We start from the raw sequence: 20,465 nt of genomic DNA, 5'->3' as shown, positions 1-20,465 counted from the left end.
GGATCACGAGCACCATGCCCAAAAAGGTGCTAAAAAGGTGTTTCATATACAATCGTAGGGACCCCCACAACCTCGTCGATGTCATATGTGATCACGAGGAAGCTAATCTCCAAGCAGGGACACTCATCAATCTCAAATGGGATCACGTGCACCATGCCCAAGGGGGTGCTAAAAAGGTGTTTCATATACAATCGTGGAGACCCCCCACCAACTTGTCGATTTCATATTTGATCTCCAAGTGGGAACACATTGATTTCATATGGGATCACGAGCACCATGCCCAAGGAGGTGCTAAAAAATGTTTCATACACAATCGTGGGGATTCCCACAACTCATAGATTTCATATTCGATCATGACAGCGCCAATCTCCAAGCAGGAACACTTATCGATTTCATATAGGTTTGCAAGCATCGTGCCGAAGGGGTTGGCAAAATCTTGTTTCAAATACAATCGTGGAGACCCCCACCAACTCGTCGATTTCATATTTGATCTTCAAGTGGGAACACTCATCGATTTCAAATGGGATCACAAGCACCATGCCCAAGGAGTTGCTAAAAAGGTGTTTCATATACAATCGTGAAGACTCCCCACCAACTCGTCGATTTCATATCTGATCTCCAAGCAGGGTCACACATCGATTTCATATGCGTTCGTGAGAGCCATGCCCAAGGAGGTGCTAAAACGTTGTTTCATATACAATTGTTGGGACCCCCACAAACTCGTCGATGTCATATGTGATCACGAGGAAGCTAATCTCCAAGCAGGGACACTCATCAATCTCAAATGGGATCACGTGCATCATGCCCAAGGGGGTGCTAAAAAGATGTTTCATATACAATCGTCAAGACCCCCCACCAACTCGTCGATTTCATATCTGATCTCCAAGCAGGGTCACACATCGATTTCATATGCGTTCGTGAGAGCCATGCCCAAGGAGGTGCTAAAACATTGTTTCATATACAATTGTTGGGACCCCCACGAAGTCATCGATTTCATATTTGATCATGACAACACTAATCTCCAAGCGGAACACTCATTGATTTGATATGGGATCACAATTACGCTGATCTACAAGGTTCCAAGAGGGTCCGACTGTGCGGATCTAAAGAAGGGACTTTATTTTGGATGTCTCTATCTTTGCAGCTGAATCTGCCTAGGGGCTCAATGTACCCTTGAGCCGGCCCCGGGTGTACTGGTTAAGGTTTTGGCCTGCAAACACTGAGGCTGTGGGTTCAGATCCCACCACTGACAACTGTGTGACAATGAGCAGGTCACGTCACCTGCCAGTGATCAAACTGAATTAAAAAAAAAACAAAAGAAATGGAACCGATTCTATCTTTCAAATGTTGTTAAGTCACCTCGGATAAAGACATCAGCCAAATAATACGTAACGATACCCTGAAGTGAGATAAGCAGTTTAGAGAATTCACCGCGTTCATTTCATTATGTCAGAAATTACTGCCTAGGAGGGAGTGAGGACTCGGATTAACAGCAGTGTCGGGGTAGCAGACAAGACTCCAGTTAGAGGAGGTCTGCACCAGGGATCTTCTTGATGTGGTTATGGATGTGCTGAATCATGTGAGTGTAAAACCAGAAAAGAGGAGGTGGAGAGGAAGTTGGAAGACATGGAGAAAGGCTTTGGAAGACAGAGGGTTGAAGATAAATAGGAAGAAGAATCAACAAAAGCCGAAAGAAGTCTTACATTGAATTATTTCTTCTAAAGTGTACATACAATACACCATGTGGCCAAAATCTTGTGGTCAGATAACATTACTATATGAGCTGGTTGGACATTCCAGAACCACAGGTATTAATATGGAGTTGGCTGCCCAATAACAGCCTCCACTCTTCTTTCCATAAGACTTTCGAGTGGGTCTGTGGGAATGTGTGCCCATTCAGCCAAAAGAGCGTTTGTGAGGTCAGGCACTGACAAGAACACTTGGCCTGACAACGTTCTATTCCATCCCAAAGGATTCATTGGTCAAGAGTCCCGTCTGACTCCAGGCTCTTCCCCTGCAACATCAGAATTTCATTCAGAAATTCTGCAAATGAATGAATAAACGAACGGACAATTATGGATGTTGTCCTTCTATGCCCATCCTGGGTGTCGTCTTCATGCAGTTCTGTCACTGTTGTGATGTGAAATTTTGCATACAGGTTGATAAATATTTTATATGTCTTTATTTGTAACTTAGACAAAGCAATGTAATATTAGTGTTACTTTATTGATAAGAACAGCAATGGTTTGATGGTTTAAGAGCCCCTTTCCCCTTTTAGGAATGGGTCTCGAAGGGTTGGTATAAAAAGTCTCAAACAAGTTTGGCCAATATTTCTCTCTCAGTCAACCCCCACAGGAAAGCCAGGCTGCCAAACTGCCAAGCGTCACCTTAACACACAGTTAGGAGGGCAGGTGTGAAGGTGTTCTGTGACCCCATTGGTCTGAAGTATGGCTGTCTTGTATCAGAAGCCTTTAAGTACCACAACACTCTATTGGCTGTAGGGGTTGGACAGAAAACCTATAAATTTGCTTGATTACCCCCCCCCCCCCCCCTTACCAACTGATGAAACACCATCTCACACACCATGAACTGAAGAGGACAATACAATGAAGAGCACAACAGCTCGGCAGCCATATTAACCCTTTAACCGCCAACTCCCTAAATATTCCCCATGCCAGGAGAAATCTGGACAATTTTCGTTTTTTTACTTTACATTTATTCAAGCAGTATTTACCTGCTGAAATACCTGCTGAAATGTTTCAAATAAATGGTCAATCAAAGGACGTAGCTTGAACAAGCGGTCACGGTTTGGATCTTTCTTATCTGGCTCAGATAACAGACAGCAGTCCAGTTGAGATGCTGGGGATACACCCACTCATCGCCATCATCCGATGCGTCGTCATTCACAGTATCATGCAGCGCACGTTGCTGATCATCATTGTCGCTAAAATCTTCTTCAGAACTGCTACAATCATGATCAGAATTATTGTCCAAAATCGCCTGCAAAACCTCACTTGAAGTCAGTTTACGTTTCGCCATATTCACAGCTTTCACTTTCGAATCACATCACGTGAGCGGCCAATACAACCGCAGAGTTGTCGAAATACAACGTAGTAATAATACCCACGCCAAACTGTCAGTTATACTACGTGCCAGGCATTCACATAACCATAGGCAAATGTGCCGGATAATTCCGGCAGTAAGGCATCAGCAATAACGCTACAATGCCGGATATATCCGGCAGAGGGCGGTTAAGGGGTTAAGACAGGCATGCGGCCTGTTCTGAAGTAAGCTGACCACAAAATGAGGACTTAACTAGGGACATTTTAAGTAACGAACAAGTCTGTGTGCCGCCTGAAACTACACATCAGCATTTATCAGGTTGTATGGTTGCCAATATTCAAATGTCACTCAGTCAATGTCCAACCCGCTATATCCTAACATAGGGTCACAGGGGTCTGCTGGAGCCAATCCCAGTCAGCACAGGGCACAAGGCAGGAACAAATCACCTGGCAGGGCGCCAGCCCACCGCAGGGCACACACACACACCAAGCACACACCAAGCACACACTAGGGACAATTTAATAATACAGTAATCCCTCGCTACTTCGCGGTTCACTTTTCGCGGATTCACGACTTCGCGGATTTTATATGTAAGCATATCTAAATTCATAACGCGGATTTTTCGCTGCTTCGCGGGTTTCTGCGGACAATGGGTCTTTTTACTTGCTTCCTCAGTTGGTTTGCCCAGTTGATTTCATACAAGAGATGCTATTGGTGGATGGCTGAGAAGCTACCCAATCAGAGCACGCAGTTAAGTTCCTGTGTGCTGCTGATTGGCTCAGCGACGGAGTGTTGCATTAACCAGGAAGTCTCATCTCACTCATTCATCATTAACGTGCTACTGCTTCAGGGGCCGTGTCCAAGCACCAACAGAAGATGCATATGATTGCAGAAAAGGTAAAAGTTTTGGATATGCTGAAGGAAGGGAACAGCTACACCGCTGCAGGACATCGATTCTTTTTATTTAAAAAGGAGGAAAAGCATATAAGATCTACGGCTGCAGTGTCCTTTAACGAGGGTGCAAAACGAGTTGCAAGTGGACGTGATAAGGCAGTAGTCTGGATGGAATCTGCTTTAGGAATCTTTGCAACAAGGTCGACGACGTCATGACCGCCTACAAGCTGCTACGTGTACTTCGCTATACAGTAAGTGGAAACTTATCTACCAATTTCATATTGCTCAGCAGTTGTCCCTGTTATTAATCGAGTAAAGGGTGGGTTGTAAACAATACAGGGAGGGTTTAAAAACGTCCAAATACACGTTAAATAATTAAATAAATATGGTGTCCCTACTTCGCGGAAATTCAGTTATCGCGGTCGGCCTTGGAACCTATCTCCCGCGATAAGTGAGGGATTACTGTAATAATAATAATAATAATAATAATGCTTTTTATTTATAGTGCACTTTACATTAGCAGTAAATCTCAAAGTGCAACATAAAAGGCAAAGCAAGATAAAAACAGAGATAAAACAACAATAATTATAGCATTCTTGTTAATAAGCTTTCCTAAACAGAAAAGTCTTTAGCTGTTTTTTTAAATTTAGGATCACCAATGCACCTAAACCTGCATGTCTTTGGACTGTGGGAGGAAACTGGAGCACCCGGGAAGAACATGCAAACTTCAGGCCTCCATACTGCGAGGCAGCAGCGCTATCCACTGTGCCACAGGGCCATGAAAATGATTCCGTGTTTCTAAGCTCAGGAGGTAGTGAGTTCCAGAGCCTGAGAGCAGAATGGCTGAATGCTCCGCTCCCCATGGTGGTTAAGACGGGCGGGTGGATGGATGAGGAGGAGGATCTAAGGTTACGAGAGGGAATGGCAGATATGAAGAGGTGAGATTATGAATGGCCTTAAATGTTAATAGAAGAATTTTAAAATCAATTTGAAACTTAATCAGGAGCCAAAGAAGCTGCTGCAAGACCGGAGTAATATGGTGAATAGATGGGGTTTGAGTAATGACACGAGCAGCAGAATTCTGGACCAGCTGGAGCTTACGGAGAGATTTATTAGAGAGACCTAAAGAGGAGCGAATTGCAATAATCCAGAGACGAGAAGTAACAAGACTGTGAACAAAGATGGCGGTGGTATGGTGGGGGTGAGGGAAGGGAGGGTGCGATTAAGCAGACTGGGTGACGTTATTAATGTGAGATTGGAAGCATAGAGTACTATCAAGGGTGACACCCAGACTCTTGACCTGAAGTGAAGGGGAAACAAAGGAGTTATCAATAACAAGTGAAAGATGTGGACCACCCAGGCTGAACCTGACACAGGCAAACATGGGACGCAAGTTCAAGGCACACAATGGCTTTCTAATTTTCTTTTTTACCTTATGGGTAACGCCTTCCCCGTTCCCACAAGAGAAGTAACAAGACTGTGAACAAAGATGGCGGTCCAGCATAAGCACAGCACCCACACAGTTCTCTTCCTTCTCTTTCTCTCCTTTCTTCTCCACTGGTCAAGCTCTGTCGCTCCTCCTCCTGACTCTGGCTCCCTGAGTAGTGGCTGCTGGTCTTCCCCGTCCCCATGAGCCCCACAACACAGTCCAAAGCACAAATCACCTCTAAACAATACTTCACTTTCTCCTCCTTTCTCTTCCACTCCTCTCCGGCAAGCTTAGTCCCCCTTTCTCCCAACTCTGGCTCTTTTTATAGCCCACCCGGAAGTGCTCCAGGTGTTTGATGACCTATTTCCGACTGTACTTCAGGGTGTGGTGGAAGAACCACCCACACGGGTTCAGGAACAACTGCAGTATCCCCTGGTGGCACCTCCGAATCCCAATAGGGTTTTAGGGAACTCCATCTCCCATGGAGCCCTGCGGGAATCCGAGGCACCACTGCCACCCACCCGGGGGGGGCGGCCATCTAGCATCTCAGGGGATGTCCTGTTCTGTCCATGCTTGCTCCCCCGGTCCTCTCAGTGAAGAGGCGTCCCATTTGGACAAGGACCCCCGCCGTCTGTGACAATAGTTCCCGAGTCTCGAGACTGTCTAATAGAATAAATGGTTTCTAAAAAAAAATGAAGGTCAGCACGGTGGCGCAGTGGGTAGCGCTGCTGCCTCGCAGTTGGGAGACCTGGAGACCTGTGGTTCGCTTCCCGGGTCCTCCCTGCGTGGAGTTTGCATGTTCTCCCCGTGTCTGCGTGGGTTTCCTCCCACAGTCCAAAGACATGCAGGTTAGGTGGATTGGTGATTCTAAATTGGCCCTAGTGTGTGCTTGGTGTGTTTGTGTGAGTCCTGCGGTGGGTTAGCACCCTGCCCGGGATTGGTTCCTGCCTTGTGCCCTGTGGTTTGGCTGGGATTGGCTCCAGCAGACCCCCATGACCCTGTGTTTGGATTCAGCGGGTTGGAAAATGGATGGTTGGAAAAAAAAATGAATGAATGAATGGACGGCTGGATGACCAGCCAGAATTTCCCACATCCTTGTGGCTGAAAAGTTGCAGACTTACAAGGTGGAGATGATTGCAGGAAGGGTCCGCGCTGGGGCTGTGAGCAGCAGGAACGTATTAAAAAGCTAATAAAATGACTCAGATAAGAAAGTGCATTTTAAGCCTCTTATGTGGAATTAAAAGTCTTCCCACTAAAATAATCCATATTAGCTATCCGTCATCCTATGAACATTTTCAATTTCTTTCCAGTGGGTATATGAAGGCTGGGCACGCAGTCAGGTATCCATACTGGAAAGTAACTCATTGATTCCAAAATGCTAAACTCCCCTCAGGCTGACTCACCTCAGGGGCTTTTATACCAGCGGTGCTCAATTGAGTTGGCACCCTGCCCGGGATTGGTTCCTGCCTTGTGCCCTGTGTTGGCTGGGATTGGCTCTAGCAGACCCCCGTGACCCTGTGTTTGGATTCAGCGGGTTGGCAAATGGATGGATGGATGGAAGAAACAAAAGTCAATCACGGGCAGTTATACAAACACAGAATCAAAATTCAATGCGATATTGATGAAAATTTAATTAAAAAAATAGTTTTTACTGAAGTTTTACAGTAAAAGTTTTAAAAGTATTTGCGTGTTAATTTCAAAGCCAAACAGAACAAAATCATGTTACGCAACAAATAACTCTAACAGAACATTTAACGTAATTTACTTTCAAATTATTACGTTTTACTATTTTTTACTACTAATCCCTCGCTATATCGCGCTTCAACTTTCGCAGCTTCACTCTATCGCGGATTTTATATGTAAGCATATTTAAATATATATCGTGAATTTTTTGCTGGTTCGCGGATTTCAGCGGTCAATGGGTCTTTTAATTTCTGGTACATGCTTCCTCAGTTGGTTTGCCCAGTTGATTTCATACAAGGGACGCTATTGGCAGATGGCTGAGAAACTACCCAATCAGAGCAAGTATTACGTATTAAATAAAACTCCTCAAATATATTGTGAGCACAGGGGCTGTTCGCACCCTTAGAAGATATGGCCACTCCTCAAAAAACACTGAAAGATTACCTTCACATTGCTCTCTTCCTTGCTGGGCTTAAATGTGGCTGTTTTGTCAAGCAATATGCTTCCTGCATGGTGCTTCGCATACTTAAAAGCTCAAACGGCACGTATTGATTTTTAATTGTTTGTTTTTCTCTGTCTCTCTCTCTCTCACTCTCTCTGACATTCTGTGCTCCTGACGGAGGGGGTGTGAGCAGGGGGGGCTGTTCGCACCACTAGACGATACGGACGCTCCTCTAAAAAAAATGCTGAAAGGCTACCTTTACATTGCTCCCTTCCTAGCAGCTGCGTTGTCCGGCGGTGCTTCGCATACATAAAAGCCAAACAGCCCTATTGATTTCTGATTGTTTGCTTTTTTCTCTCTATCTCTCTGACATTCTCTGCTCCTGACGCGCACTCCTTTGAAGAGGAAGAAATGTTTGCATTCTTTTAATTGTGAGACGGAACTGTCATCTCTGTCTTGTCATGGAGCACAGTTTAAACTTTTGAAAAAGAGACAAATGTTTGTTTGCAGTGTTTGAATAAAGTTCATGTCTCTCTACAACCTCCTGTGTTTCTGCGCAAATCTGTGACCCAAGCATGACAATATAGAAATAACCATATAAACATATGGTTTCTACTTCGCGGATTTTCACCTTTCGCGGGGGGGTCTGGAACACAACCCCCGCGATAGAGGAGGGATTACTGTATCGTTAATTACTCTGCAATGTAAAACAGTTAGGTCTATTATGCATATGTAACAATTCCTATGAAAATAACAATCTGTTTAAATTGGACATCCGCATCCCCATATGCGAGCAGCAGAGCTGCAAAGAGGCTAGCACAAAGCGCCCGCCTGGGGATTGGCAAGCGAAGCGAGCAGGGGGCAAAGCCCCCTAGTCCTTATAAAATAAAAGATTTATTCTTCACAGCTAGTATTCTAATCAATATGAAGTTCTGTGAAGCACAAAAGCAAATTTGAAATGACTTGAAACGCAAGGGCAGAGGGTGGTTCCTGGTGGTGATTGGCAGGAGGCCCCGCCTCTTAGGGGACCACCCATAAAAGACATGGAACATAACAAAGGCAGCTTATAGACAAGATCAAAAACAAAGAATAATGCATATAATAAGATAATAATAATGCAAATAATCAGTCAAACTGACTTAACATAAGTACATGGCACAAAAATGACCAAGAAAAGGCATGAAACAAGACTGAAGCCCAGCCAGGGGATGGACCCTGACTGAAACGGGCAAAAGTTCGCTGACAACACTGCTATCGTGGGCTGCATCAGGAGTGGGCAGGAGGAGGAGTATAGGAACCTAATCAAGGACTTTGTTAATGCTGCAGATGTTCTATCAAACGGTTGTGGCGAGTGCCCTCTTCTACGCGGTGGTGTGCTGGGGAGGAAGCATTAAGAAGAAGGACACCTCACGCCTGGACAAACTGGTGAGGAAAGCAGGCTCTATTGTAGGCACGGAGCTGGGCAGTTTGACATCTGTGGCAGAACGACGGGCGCTGAGCAGACTCCTGTCAATCATGGAGAATCCACTGCATCCACTGAACAGGATCATCTCCAGACAGAGAAGCAGCTTCAGCGACAGACTGCTGTCACTGTCCTGCTCCACTAACAGACTGAGGAGATCGTTCCTCCATCACACTATGCGACTCTTCAGTCGGGGGGGTAAACGTTAACATTATAAAAAGTTATTGTCTGTCTGTATACCTGCATTGTTATCAGTCTTTAATTTAATATTGTTATTATCAGTATGCTGCTGCTGGAGTTTACAAGTAAGGACAGAATAAGAAACAAGACAGTCAGAGGTACAACAAGAGTGGGAGAGAAATCTAAGAAAGTACTGGAAAGGAGGTGGAAGTGGTATGGATGTGTGATGAGGACAGACAATGAAGATGCGGGCAAAAGAATGATGAGAATGGAAGTCCAGGGAAAAAGAAAGTGAAGGAGACCAAAGTGGAGGTGGATGGATAAAGCAGAAGAAGATCTGAAGGAAAAGGGCCTGACTGGGGAGAAGGTGCAGGGACGAGTTGATTACAGAAGGTTGATCAGGCACATTGACCAAATATCGAAGTGGCAGAAGAAGAAGAAGAAGAAAACTGGGACAACCATGGCTCTTCCTAGAGCTGGCTACTCGGCCAAACTGAGCAATTATGGGAGAAGAGCCTCAGTAAGAGAGATGACCAAGAACCTGATGGTCACTCTGGTTGGACTAAAGAGAATCTGTGTGGAGATGGGAGATCTTGTCTCTATGGCACAGTAGGCCAGACAGGAGCATTTTCTCAGTAAAAGACACATGGAGGTGGGGTTACCAGATACCTGAGAACCCTAAGGAGGACACCGAAGGTCATAAAGGAGGACAAAGGAGAATGCGTCCCGTTCCTTTTCACGAAACACATTGTGAACTGTGTGTTACAATGAAAACTTTAAAAACGACTAATGTGACAGGTCACAAATTGAGTCATCCAAATTAAAAGTTATAGTTTAACTATGTGGTTTCATATTTTTTAGACGAGGCGACTTTTTGCAGTAGTTCTTCGTTCCCGACAACATAGGCATGGAACTCCAGACAAGAAACATTCTTAAAATTGCACTTTGTAAGAAGAACTCCTCTGACAGAGTCAACAGTCTTTTCTAAGTCCACTGTAACATAGAGACGACAGCATGCAATTTCAGCCAATAACACGGTCACGTCAGTGATTGACGAAAGCCGGACATTTTCACCTTTTTAGGCAATGCCTACTGGACGGAGGACACAATGCCGAAACGGAGGACACGTCATGGTGACCCTACATGGAGGTCCACTTGGTGTTTGTGAAACGTCATGTAAAGGACACTCACACTGGTGAGAAACAGGATTCTCTGTCTGGGGGATGCCAAGCAGAACTCATCACCTGTGCAAAACAACTCTGAGAATGAACATCGGAACATTAGAACATTAGAACACACTAGACGAGAACAGGCCATTCAGCCCAACCTATCCACTTATTTCTTCCAAAGAAGCATCAAGTCGAGTTTTGAAAGTCCCTAAAGTCTTACTGCCCACCACACTACTTGGTCGCTTATTCCAAGTGTCTATCGTTCTCTGTGTAAAGAAAAACTTTCTAATGTTTGTGCGAAATTTCCCCTTCACAAGTTTCCAACTGTGTCCCAGTGTTCTTGATGAACTCCTTTTAAAATAACAGTCTCAATCCACTGGACTAATTCCCTTCATCATTTTAAACATTTCAGGCAGGTCTCCTCTTAATCTTCTTTTGTTTAAACTGTAAAGGTTCAGCTCTTTTAATCTTTCCTCATAATTCAACCCCTATGTCCCTGGAGGCAAGATGGTGGCAGCATCAGAGACTAGGAGCCCGAACAGAGCACTAATTCATGCAAACCCCCTCCAGAGTGCTCAGGACCTCCGATTGGGCTGAAGGTTCACCTTCCAAAAAGCCAACACAGAAGTGGCTTAGAGTCAGCAGCTCTGTTAATGTTCTCGAGTCGCCCCATCCAGAGTTGGGACTTGAACCCAATCAAACATCTCGGGAGACCAGAAAATGGTCTCCATCCAAATTGACAGAGCTTGAGAGGATCTGTAGAGAAGAGTGGGAGAAAAATCCCCAACCTAAGGAGACTCCAGGCTGGAATGGCTTCTCAATGAAAAACTGAGGAAAGGGTCTGAACACTCGTGTCAGCTGGATATTTCAGTTTTTTATCTTTAATATCATTGTGGAGGGGAGATTACATCAGGGATCGGCTCTGAGCCCTTTCTTATTTGCAATGGTGATGGACAGGTTGTCAGATGAGGTTAGACAGGAGTCCCCGTGGACTATGATGTTTGCTGATGACATTGTGATCTGTAGCGAGAGTAGGGAGCAGATTGAGGAGACCCTGGAGAGGAGGAGATACTGTATGCACTAGAGAGGAGAGGATTGAAGGTCAGTAGGAACAAGACAGAATAAATGTGGGAATGGTGAGGATGACAGGAGTAGAGTTGGCGAAGGTGGAAGAGTTTAAATACTTGGAAATAATGCAGAGTGTGGAAGAGAGGTGAAGATAAGAGTGCAGGCAGGGTGGAGTGGGTGGAGAAGAGTGTCAGGAGTGATTTGTGACAGACGGGTATCAGCAAGAGTGAAAGGGAAGGTCTACAGGATGGTAGTGAGACCAGCTATGTTATATGGGTTGGAGACGGTGGCAGTGACCAGAATGCAGGAGACAGAGTTAAAGATGTTAAGATTTGCACTGGGTGTGACGAGTATGGACAGGATTAGAAATGAGGACATTAGAGGGTCAGTTCAGGTTGGACGGTTGGGAGACAAAGTCAGAGAGTCGAGAGTGAGTTGGTTTGGACATGTGCAGAGGAGACATGCTGGGTATACTGAGAGAAGGGTACTAAGGATAGAGCTGCCAGGTAAGAGGAGAAGAGGAAGGCCTAAGAGAAGGTTTATGGATGTGGTGAGAGAGGATATCCAGGTGATGGGTGTAACAGAACAAGATGATGAGGACAGGAAGGTATGGAAGAAGATGGTCCAGGGTGGCGACCCCTAACGGGAGCATCTGAAAAAAGAAGATTCTGGTTTGTTGAGTGAAGGGCGGAGTGGTGGCTCTGAGGCTAAGGATCTGCGCTGGTATCCTGAAGGTTGCTGATTCGAATCCCCGTCACTGCCAAAAAGAGATCCTTCTCTACTGGGCCCTTGAGCAAGGCCCTTAACCTTCAATTGCTCCAGGGGTGCTGTACAATGGCTGACCCTGCGCTCTGACCCCAAGGGGTATGCGAAAACTAACAAATTCCTAATACAAGAAATTGTATAAGGCGAAATAAAGAACAAAAAATAAATAAATAATGAATGAAAACGATTTTAGCACAGGGCTGCAACCTAACAAAAGATGAGAAATGTCAAGAGGTCTCAAAACGCTCTGAAGACATCATATCTCATTTCTGATATTACAATTCTTTCCTTCACCAAGTGGCAAAGCTGGAGAGAGACAACACACTTGCTGCGTGCTTCAGGCTCACCTAGCCGGCCTGCGCGGCTCGTTTCCTACTTTGTACCTGCCTTTATTTTCGCAGACGTCAAAGATCAACAGGGCACAGAAGCCATCAGCAGACAGCACATAATTCACAAAGAGCCGGCGCGCCGCACTCGACAGAAAAGCAACAAACGCTCACCTCGGTCACTTGAAGGTAACATGCAGTTTCCGTCATTTATTGCCATTTTGCCTCTTTCACCTGAACACTTCAGATTTATAAAGGACTTGCAAGTCAAGCAGGGTTCCGTCAGCTTGTGGTAAGCAATGGCAAATCTCACTACAATTGCAAATTGGTTTCCTCTTCAGAAATTGCACATCAAAAGCCGCTGCGGCCAGAGGGCATGTCTTTTTATTAAGAGGTCCGTGCGGCTCTCTGGGCAGATAATGGGCCACCTAATAAGCTACTGGTGAATAGAATGAGCACAGAAGGAGAGCAAACAGTTCTGCCAAGCGTGCCGTCGACTTACCGAGCCAGTGCTCTCCGGTTATCTTCCCAAATCCTTCCCTGTAGGCTTCCCATCCTCTGAAGAAATTGACGGAGCCGTCTTCACGACGCTGGAAAACCTGTAGAGTGAAAAATGGAACCAAATGTGAGTGGTGGAGGCCTGCAGTCCCAAGCTCGAGTTCAATCCAATAAATCAGCACCCACCCAGAAGATCAGCACTCTCTGGAGCCCAATCACATGTATGTTAGGCTGGAAATTCTGACAGGGGTTTTTAAAGGGGGAAACCAGGAGATGGAAAAGAACTGAAAGAACGGACAAAGCCAAAGAGCAAGATGAACAAAACAAAAGAACGAAATGACCGTGTTTGGTGGTGTAAACCTGAACCTCTAAGCTAATACTGGAAATGCCTAAACCAGGGGTACTCAGACTCAGTCCTCGGGGTCCACTGTGGCTGCAGGTTTTTGTTTTATGCAGCTTCTGTTTTTAATTGGACTCCTGGCTCATTAAGTGAACTATGATTTCCCAGATTCTGTGTTTTGGGAATAATATAGAAATTTATTAAAAACATTTTATTAAAAAGTACTAAACAATTATATGGGAAGAGTGCCTTTATGGGGGCGGCACAGTGGCGCAGTGGGTAGCGCTGCTGCCTCGCAGTTGGGAGATCTGGGGACCAGGGTTCGCTTCCCGGGTCCTCCCTGCGTGGAGTTTGCATGTTGTCTGCGTGGGTTTCCTCCCACAGTCCAAAGACATGCAGGTTAGGTGGATTGGCGATTCTAAATTGGCCCTAGTGTGTGCTTGGTGTGTGGGTGTGTGTGTGTGTCCTGCGGTGGGTTGGCACCCTGCCTGGGATTGGTTCCTGCCTTGTGCCCTGTGTTGGCTGGGATTGGCTCCAGCAGACCCCCGTGACCCTGTGTTCGGATTCAGCGGGTTGGAAAATGGATGGATGGATGGATGGAGTGTCTTTGTTATTAACAATATGTTCATCTTGGTTTTCATTCAACTTTTCTAGATGTTCTCATTGTTTAATTAATCCGTTATTGAATAGTTAGGGGGTCTGACGCTAACCTAGGTGCAGCCTTTCATGTTTCCGCGTTGTCTGCTCTGTTTGTTTTTAATTGTCATTATTAAGAGATAATGAAGGGAGCAAACCGCACGGAGAAAGGGCGAAATAGAATGAAATTGACAAAAGAGAGATAAAAATTTCAATCAAGAGGAAAAACAGAAATATTTCTAAATCTATATATACAGTCATACAGTGCATCCAGAAAGTATTCACAGCGCTTCATCACTTTTTCCACATTTTGTTATGTTACAGCCTTATTCCAAAATGGATTAAATTCATTTTTTTCCTCAGAATTCTACACACAACACCCTATAATGACAACGCGAAAAAAGTTTACTTGAGGTTTTTGCAAATTTATTAAAAATAAAAACATTGAGGAATCACATGTACATAAGTATTCACAGCCTTTGCCATGAAGCTCCAAATTGAGCTCAGGTGCATCCTGTTTCCCCTGATCATCCTTGAGATGTTTCTGCAGCTTCATTGGAGTCCACCTGTGGTAAATTCAGTTGACTGGACCTGATTTGGAAAGGCACACACCTGTCTATAGAAGGTCCCACAGTTGACAGTTCATGTCAGAGCACAAACCAAGCATGAAGTTAAAGGAATTGTCTGTAGACCTCAGAGACAGGATTGTCTCGAGGCACAAATCTGGGGAAGGTTACAGAAAAATTTCTGCTGCTTTGAATGTCCCAATGAACACAGTGGCCTCCATCATCCGTAAGTGGGAGAAGTTCGAAACCACCAGGACTCTTCCTAGAGCTTGCCGGCCATCTAAACTGAGCGATCGGTGGAGAAGGGCCTTAGTCAGGGAGGTGAGCAAGAACCCGATGGTCACTCTGTCAGAGCTCCAGAGGTCCTCTGTGGAGAGAGGAGAACCTTCCAGAAGGACGACCATCTCTGTAGCAATTCACCAATCAGGCCTGTATGGTAGAGTGGCCAGACGGAAGCCACTCCTTTGTAAAAGGCACATGGCAGCTTGCCTGGAGTTTGCCAAAAGGCACCTGAAGGACTCTCAGACCATGAGAAAGAAAATTCTCTGGTCTGATGAGACAAAGATTGAACTCTTTGGTGTGAATGTCAGGCGTCACGTTTGGAGGAAACCAGGCACCGCTCATCACCAGGCCAATACCATCCCTACAGTGAAGCATGGTGGTGGCAGCATCACGCTGTGGGGATGTTTTTCAGCGGCAGGGACTGGGAGACTAGTCAGGATAAAGGGAAAGATGACTGCAGCAATGTACAGAGACATCCTGGATGAAAACCTGCTCCAGAGCGCTCTTGACCTCAGACTGGGGCGACAGTTCATCTTTCAGCAGGACAACGACCCTCAGCACACAGCCAAGATATCAAAGGAGTGGCTTCAGGACAACTCTGTAAATGTCCTTGCATGGCCCAGCCAGAGCCCAGACTTGAATCCGATTGAACATCTCTGGAGAGATCTTAAAATGGCTGTGCACCGACGCTTCCCATCCAACCTGATGGAGCTTGAGAGGTGCTGCAAAGAGGAATGGGCGAAACTGGCCAAGGATAGGTGTGCCAAGCTTGTGGCATCATATTCAAAAAGACTTGAGGCTGTAATTACTGCCAAAGGTGCATCGACAAAGTATTGAGCAAAGGCAGTGAATACTTATGGACATGGGATTTCTCAGTTTGTTTGTTTTTAATAAATTTGCAAAAACCTCAAGTAAACTTTTTTCACGTTGTCATTATGGGGTGTTGTGTGTAGAATTCTGAGGAAAAAAAATGAATTTAATCCATTATGGAATAAGGCTGTGACATAACAAAATGTGGAAAAAGTGATGCGCTGTGAATACTTTCAGGATGCACTGTATGAAAAAGTTTGGGACCCCCTCTCAGCCTGTATAATAATTGACTCTCCTTTCAACAACAAAGATGTCAGTGGTCTGTCTTTCATTTCCTAGGAACATCTGAGTACTGCAGTGTTTTCCGAACAAAGATTTTTAGTGAAGCAGTTGTGGCACGCAGCAGGGGGTGGCACCCAGCAAGGGGCGCCCAAGAGGACCGGAGGAGGGCTTGTGCCTCCTCCAGACCACAAGGGGGTGACTGCCCTGGTTGCTTTGGGGACCGCCAGGGGGTGCCTCAATGCCTTTAATAATAATACTTCGCATTTATATAGCGCTTTTCTCACTACTCAAAGCGCTTAGCAATTGCAGGTTAAGGGCCTAGCTCAAGGGCCCAACAGAGCAGAGTCCCTATTGGCATTTATGGGATTCAAACCGGCAACCTTCCGATTGCCAGTGCAGATCCCTAGCCTCTGAGCCACCACTCCGCCTTTGGAGCCCTGGACTTGAATGCCTGTCACTGCTCAATGCTGATTGGTTGATGAGCTCGTTAAGCCTTGAACTTCATAGACAGGTGTGTCCCATCATGAGATATAAAGGTATTTAAGTTGGTCAATTACAAGTTGTGCTTCCTTCCCTTTGACTCTCCTCTGAAGAGTGACAGCATGGGATCCTCAAAGCAACTCTCCAAAGATCTGAAAGCAAAGATTGTTGAGTCTCCTGGTTTAGGGGAAGGCTACAAAAAGCCATCTGAGAGGTTTAAACTGTCAGTTTCAACTGTAAGGAATGGAATCAGGAAATGGAAGGCCACAGGCACAGTTGCTGTTAAACCCAGCAGGTCTGGCAGACCAAGAAAAATCCAGGAGCGGCATATGAGCAGGATTGTGAGAATGGTGACAGACAACCCACAGATCACCTCCAAAGACCTGCAAGAACATCTCGCTGCAGATGGTGTATCTGTATGTCGTTCTACAATTCAGCACAATTTACACAAAGAACATCTGTATGGCAGGGTGATGAGAAAGAAGCCCTTTCTGCACTCACACCACAAACAGAGTCGCTTGTTGTATGCCAATGCTCATTTAGACAAGCCAGATTCATTTTGGAACAAAGTGCTTTGGACTGATGAGACAAAAATTGAGTTATTTGGTCAGAACAAAAGCGCTTTGCATGGCGGAAGAAGAACACCGCATTCCAAGACAAACACCTGCTACCTACTGTCACATTTGGTGGAGGTTCCATCATGCTGTGGGACTGTGTGGCTAGTTCAGGGACTGGGGCCCTTGTTAAAGTCAAGGGTTGGATGAATTCAACCCAATAGCAACAAATTGGTCGGGATAATGTTCAAGCATCAGTCACAAAGTTGAAGTTACACAGGGGTTGGATATTCCAACAAGACAATGACCCAAAACACAGTTCGAAATCTACAAAGGCATTCATGCAGAGGGAGAAGTAGAATGTTCTGGAATGGCCGTCACAGTCCCCTACCTTGAATGTCATTGAAAATCTATGGGATGATTTGAAGCAGGCTGTCCATCAAATTGAACTGAACTGGAGAGATTTGGTATGAAGAATGGACAACAATACCTCCATCCAGAATCAGACACTCATCAAAGGCTATAGGAGGACAGCGTCGAGAGGCCAAAGGAGGCTCCACTAAGTATTGATGTCATATCTCTGTTGGGGTGCCCACATTTATGCACCTGTCTAATTTTGTTATGATGCATATTGCATATTTTCTGTTAATCCAATAAACTTAATGTCACTGCTGAAATCCTACTGTCCATAAGGCATGTCAGATATTAAAAGGAAGTTGCTACTTTGAAAGCTCAGCCAATGAGAAACAAAAATCCAAAGAATTAAGAGGGGTTCCCAGATTTTTTCATATGACTGTATATAAAAGTCAAATACCACTGACTCACTCACTTTAAAATTCTTTGAATTTAGAGGGTCTTATTGACTGCCCCCTTTTTCACAATAAAAACACTGCCTTATCTAAGTCAAGTTCGGGACATGGTCTGGTTGATTGTTTGGGCTAGATGTGACATGACACACGTTCATCTTAACGTCCCAAGGCTCCATTTCACACATTCTTACAAGTATGCACACACTGGTCCCTTGATCTAAGCTCAAGCATACACACATTCTAATAAACAATGACACTCTTTAACAATTTAGTTATTTTCCCAGAGTTCTTGGCTATGTTTTTTTTTTTGCATACACCCCAGAATTTTATCTGTTTCCAAAATCTGATTGTCTTGGAAAACTACTTCATGAATATTAATGAGCTAGAGGTCATTTACAGCTGCCTGCCCTTTCAGTTATAGAACATGAGCTCTGAGCCCACCGAGCCCATGCGTCATTATCTAAATAAGTCTAAACTCAAAACCCGCTAAAATAAAGCCCACAAATTTCATATTCCGAGTTGTATTTAGCATAATTCAAAAACACAATTCATCACAGAGCGCCATGCTGCCCCCCAGTGATGGGAAGGAACAAACTGCAGCCTACTCGAGGCGCACGAGGCAAACAGTGGGGGTCTTCCTTGGCAGCACTGTTCGGTGGGTCGCTCTCGTGAGTGAATGACAAGTCCTTCTGGGCGGCCGGGTTTCTTTATAGCGTGGGCTCCAGAAGGGGTGGGGCTAAGTACCCTCACTGGGCGGTTTCTCTCTTGCCCCGGTGGGATATCACAAACCCTGTTCAAGCCCCATGACGGGGTCCTCCAATACACATGTGTGACAATGGACACCCAGCTAGGGAGTTGTGCCTAAAATGCAGGAGATGCAAGGCACTATATAAGATTTGCTGTGGAAGTGGAGACCGCATTTCACTTAGAATACGATATTTGGAAAGGAGATTTTATTTTAATTAAAAAAAAAATAAAAGTTGGATGATCAAGAATAAAACATCACACATTAAAGGATTCATGCTGTTTGAAAACTTTCAGGCGTCTCATTAGTGAGTCTGAAATCATACAGGATTAAGAAGCGAGTCCCTTAGGACATGGGGGGGGGGTGTGGGGGTCTGCCCCTTTCATGAAAAGCTCAAAAGTAAACTGCTGACGCGGCCAAATCTTCTCCGTCTCGACTGTTGATTGTCCTCATGTTGGATTAAACAGACTTGGACGGATCAATGCAGCTTCCAAAGTGCCAAGCAGACGCGGCCCCCCTGGTGTTTTTTGATCACTTGTGTCCTGCTTTCATCAGCCGGGAGGGCAGGGCTGTGACTTTAACGTCTTATTGTCTTCTACACACATAGGTTGCACATGCCGCGGTTATTATACACCTCTTGACTGCTAAAGATGGTTGCTGGACTGGCAAAGCCCAAGGGTCTCAGGTTAGGATTCTACTGCCAAAGTCATTAAGCCAAAACAGTTTTTCGAAGAACCAAACTAAAGTAAAGTAAACTCTAGAGCAGTGCAATGTAAACACGGACATGTTTGTGGTGGGCCGCCACATGACTGGGTACTAAAATTTGCCTTGGTCATCTAAACGTGAATTTGGTGGTGAAAGTTATAGCGCCTTCTCTTTAGGGGTACTATCTATCTATCTATCTATCTATCTATCTATCTATCTATCTATCTATCTATCTATCTATCTATCTATCTATCTATCTATCTATCTATCTAATGCAGTGATCCTGCCAACTATACCAAAATTAATATCTATCTATCTATCTCTCTCTCTCTCTCTCTGTCTGTGTATTTAATGTTGTGATCCTGCCGACTATACCAAAATTAAAATCTTTGAGATGCTTTGTAACTATCATGGCACTATCAGCAGCACCTTTGCTTTCTGGTTTGGTTGACCTCACATCCATTATACAATGCCTTCCATCTATCAATCTGTGTATCTATTATATATATTATTTATAGATAGATAGATATGACACACACAATATAATATATATCTATCTCTCCGTCTGTCTATGTTTTGTTGTGATCCTGCCGACTATACTAAACTTAGCATCTATCTATCTATCTATCTATCTATCTATCTATCTATCTATCTATCTATCTATCTATCTATCTATCTATCTATCTATCTATCTATCTATCTATCTATCTAATGTATTGATCCTGCCAACTATACCAAAATTAATATCTATCTATCTATCTATCTATCTATCTATCTATCTATCTATCTATCTATCTATCTATCTATCTATCTATCTATCTATCTATCTATCTATCTATCTATCTATCTCTCTGTCTGTCTGTCTGTCTGTGTATTTAATGTTGTGATCCTGCCGACTATAGCAAAATTAAAATCTTTGAGATGCTTTGTAACTATCATGGCAGACAGCAGTACCTTTGCTTTCTGGTTTGGTTGAGCTCACATCCATTATACAATGCCTTCTATCTATCAATCTGTGTATCTATTATATATATTATTTATAGATAGATAGACATGACACACACAATATAATAGATATCTATCTCTCCGTCTGTCTATGTTTTGTTGTGATCCTGCCGACTATACTAAACTTAGCATCTATCTATCTATCTATCTATCTATCTATCTATCTATCTATCTATCTATCTATCTATCTATCTATCTATCTATCTATCTATCTAATGTATTGATCCTGCCAACTATACCAAAATTAATATCTATCTATCTATCTATCTATC

General features: G+C 44.4%; 1 protein-coding gene and 1 long non-coding RNA gene across 3 annotated transcripts in view; both read right to left on the bottom strand.

Moving 5' to 3' along the window:
- LOC127529255 (uncharacterized) overlaps positions 1-20,465 on the bottom strand; it is a 481,587-nt gene that overhangs the window by 108,823 nt on the left and 352,299 nt on the right. The window lies entirely within an intron of this gene.
- The window catches only part of fibcd1a (fibrinogen C domain containing 1a), a 349,438-nt gene that overhangs the window by 98,625 nt on the left and 230,348 nt on the right, over positions 1-20,465 (bottom strand). Inside the window, 1 exon segment of the mRNA XM_028808633.2 lies at positions 12,984-13,080. Within this exon segment, the coding sequence (XP_028664466.2) occupies positions 12,984-13,080 (97 nt within the window).

This window comes from Erpetoichthys calabaricus, chromosome 9, assembly GCF_900747795.2.
Source record: "Erpetoichthys calabaricus chromosome 9, fErpCal1.3, whole genome shotgun sequence".
NCBI lineage: Eukaryota > Metazoa > Chordata > Cladistia > Polypteriformes > Polypteridae > Erpetoichthys > Erpetoichthys calabaricus.
This window is presented reverse-complemented; position numbering and strand designations above follow the sequence as displayed.